This window comes from Sarcophilus harrisii, chromosome 2 (genome assembly GCF_902635505.1).
Source record: "Sarcophilus harrisii chromosome 2, mSarHar1.11, whole genome shotgun sequence".
Taxonomy (NCBI): Eukaryota; Metazoa; Chordata; class Mammalia; order Dasyuromorphia; family Dasyuridae; genus Sarcophilus; species Sarcophilus harrisii.
Window position 1 is genome coordinate 471,270,715 of NC_045427.1, and position 2,394 is coordinate 471,273,108.

The following is a 2,394-nucleotide window of genomic DNA, read 5'->3' on the forward strand; positions in this document are numbered from 1 at the left end:
CATAAATGGTGAGTTCCAGACAATGTTCAGATGAAGAAATTGAAACTTTGTGTAGTCACATGAAAAGATCCTCCAAATCACTATTGATTATTTGCAATGCAAATTAAGACAACTCTGAGATACCATTACACACCTATCAGATTGGCTAAGATGATAAGAACAAATAATAATGAATGTTGGAGAGGATGTGGGAAAACTGGGACACTGATGCATTGTTGGTGGAGTGGTGAATGAATCCAACCATTCTGGAGAGCAATCTGGAATTATGTTCAAAAAGTTATCAAACTGTGCATACCCTTTGATCCAGGAGTGTTTCTACTGGGATTATATCCCAAAGAGATCTTAAAGGAGGGAAATGTGCAGAAATGTTTGTGGCAGCCCTCTTTGTAGTGGCAAGGAATTGTAAACTGAGTGGATGCCCATCAGTTGGCGAATGGCTGAATAAATTATGGTATATGGGGCGGCGGCTGGACGGCAAGAGAGAGGGGCCGGCGCCGCCGCAGCAGGGGAGCGGGCGCGAGCGCGAGCGGGGAGCAGCTGTTCTGGACCCGGGGACGGGACGTGACCGCGCAGACGGGAGCCTGTGCCCACACGGAGCCTTCCGGCGAGATGTGGTGGAGAACCATAGAACTACAATGTTATATTTTTTTAGTTAATTGTCTCCTAACTGGTTTAGAAGCCGTGCCTATAGACATAGACAAGACAAAAGTAAAAGATGTTCCTAATGTGGAAGGAGAAAAAATAGAAACTCCAGATACTGGACTGTATTATGATGAGTATCTCAGGCAAGTGATTGATGTGTTGGAAACCGACAAACATTTCAGAGAAAAGCTCCAGAATGCAGACATAGATGAAATCAAGAGTGGGAAATTAAGCAAAGAGCTTGATTTAGTAAGTCACCATGTTAGGACCAGACTTGATGAACTAAAGAGACAGGAAGTGGCAAGATTAAGAATGCTAATTAAAGCTAAATTGGATTCCATTCAAGATACAGGCATAGATCATCAAGCTCTTTTGAAACAGTTTGAGCATCTAAATCATCAGAATCCTGACAAGTTTGAACCAAGAGACTTAGATATGTTAATCAAAGCTGCTACAAATGATTTAGAAAACTATGATAGGACTCGCCATGAAGAATTTAAAAAATATGAAATGATGGAGCATGAAAGGCGAGAATATTTGAAAACATTGAATGAAGAAAAAAGACATGAAGAAGAATCTAAGTTTGAGGAAATGAAAAAGAAACATGGAAATCATCCAAAAATTAACCACCCAGGGAGCAAAGACCAACTAAAAGAGGTATGGGAGGAGGCAGATGGACTGGATCCTAGAGACTTTGACCCGAAGACATTTTTCAAATTACATGATGTCAACAGTGATGGTTTTTTGGATGAGCAAGAATTAGAAGCCCTGTTTACCAAAGAGTTAGAAAAAGTATATGACCCTAAAAATGAAGAGGATGACATGGTAGAAATGGAAGAAGAAAGGCTTAGAATGAGGGAACATGTCATGAATGAGGTTGATGTTAACAGGGACCGGTTAGTGACTTTGGAAGAATTTCTAAAAGCTACTGAGAAAAAAGAATTCTTGGAGCCAGATAGCTGGGAGACATTGGATCAGCAGCAGCTTTTCACAAAAGAAGAGCTGAAAGAATTTGAAAACCATATCTTTGAACAAGAGCACAAGCTCAAGCAGAAGGCAGAAGATCTCCAGAAGCAAAAAGAACTTCAGCTTCAGCACAACCACCTTCAGGCCCAGAAACAGGAATACCAGCAGGTGGTACAGCAGATGGAACAAAAGAGATTACAACAAGGAATACCTCCAGCAGGGCCAGGTGGAGAATTAAAATATCAGCCACCTGGGCAGCAACAAGAGGAGAAATCAGAAAAACATTCTCTAGGCAGTGACCACCTTCAGCCTTTGCCACCACAGCACGTTTCTCCTCTTCAGGAAGGAGCAGCCATGGCTGAACATGTCCAGATTCACCCTTAATCACCTGGTGCCTCAACTTTATAATTGTTCATTTTTGTTTGTTTATAAAGGGAGACTAAAGTGGAGTAAGAAATTAAATTTAAAAGTCCTATTTCTTGCCCTTACCTGTAGCATCATCAAAAAAAAAAAAAAAAAAAAAAAAGAATGTAATTTTGTTTCTAGCAACATTTTAAGGCAATTTTTATTTTCTTGTAAAAATGTAAAGGGAGAGAAGGTTACTGAAAACCTAATTCCCTTTTTTGACTTCCTTAAGACAAATCTTATTGTCTGGAGGATAAGATCCCATTAGATAATAAAAACTACTAGTTAGCTGTGAATAATAATTTGTTCTCAGGAGAATCCCAGAACTAACTTAGAACATATATGTATAATTCCAACAAAAGATGATCGAGAACTTGGATC

At 39.7% G+C, this 2,394-nt stretch overlaps 1 protein-coding gene across 1 annotated transcript; it reads left to right on the plus strand.

The window, feature by feature from the left end:
- Window positions 1–490: 490 nt before the first annotated feature.
- Window positions 491–2,134, plus strand: LOC116421764 (nucleobindin-2-like). The gene has a single exon (XM_031954521.1). It carries the CDS (start codon window positions 610–612, stop codon window positions 1,990–1,992), a length of 1,383 nt encoding a protein of 460 aa, XP_031810381.1. The 5' UTR covers window positions 491–609; the 3' UTR covers window positions 1,993–2,134.
- The last annotated feature ends 260 nt before the right edge of the window (window positions 2,135–2,394 follow it).

Bases quoted from the DNA above. Each gene is read 5' to 3' on its own strand.
- LOC116421764 (XM_031954521.1), top strand. From the start codon at position 610: ATGTGGTGGAGAACCATAGAACTACAATGTTATATTTTTTTAGTTAAT.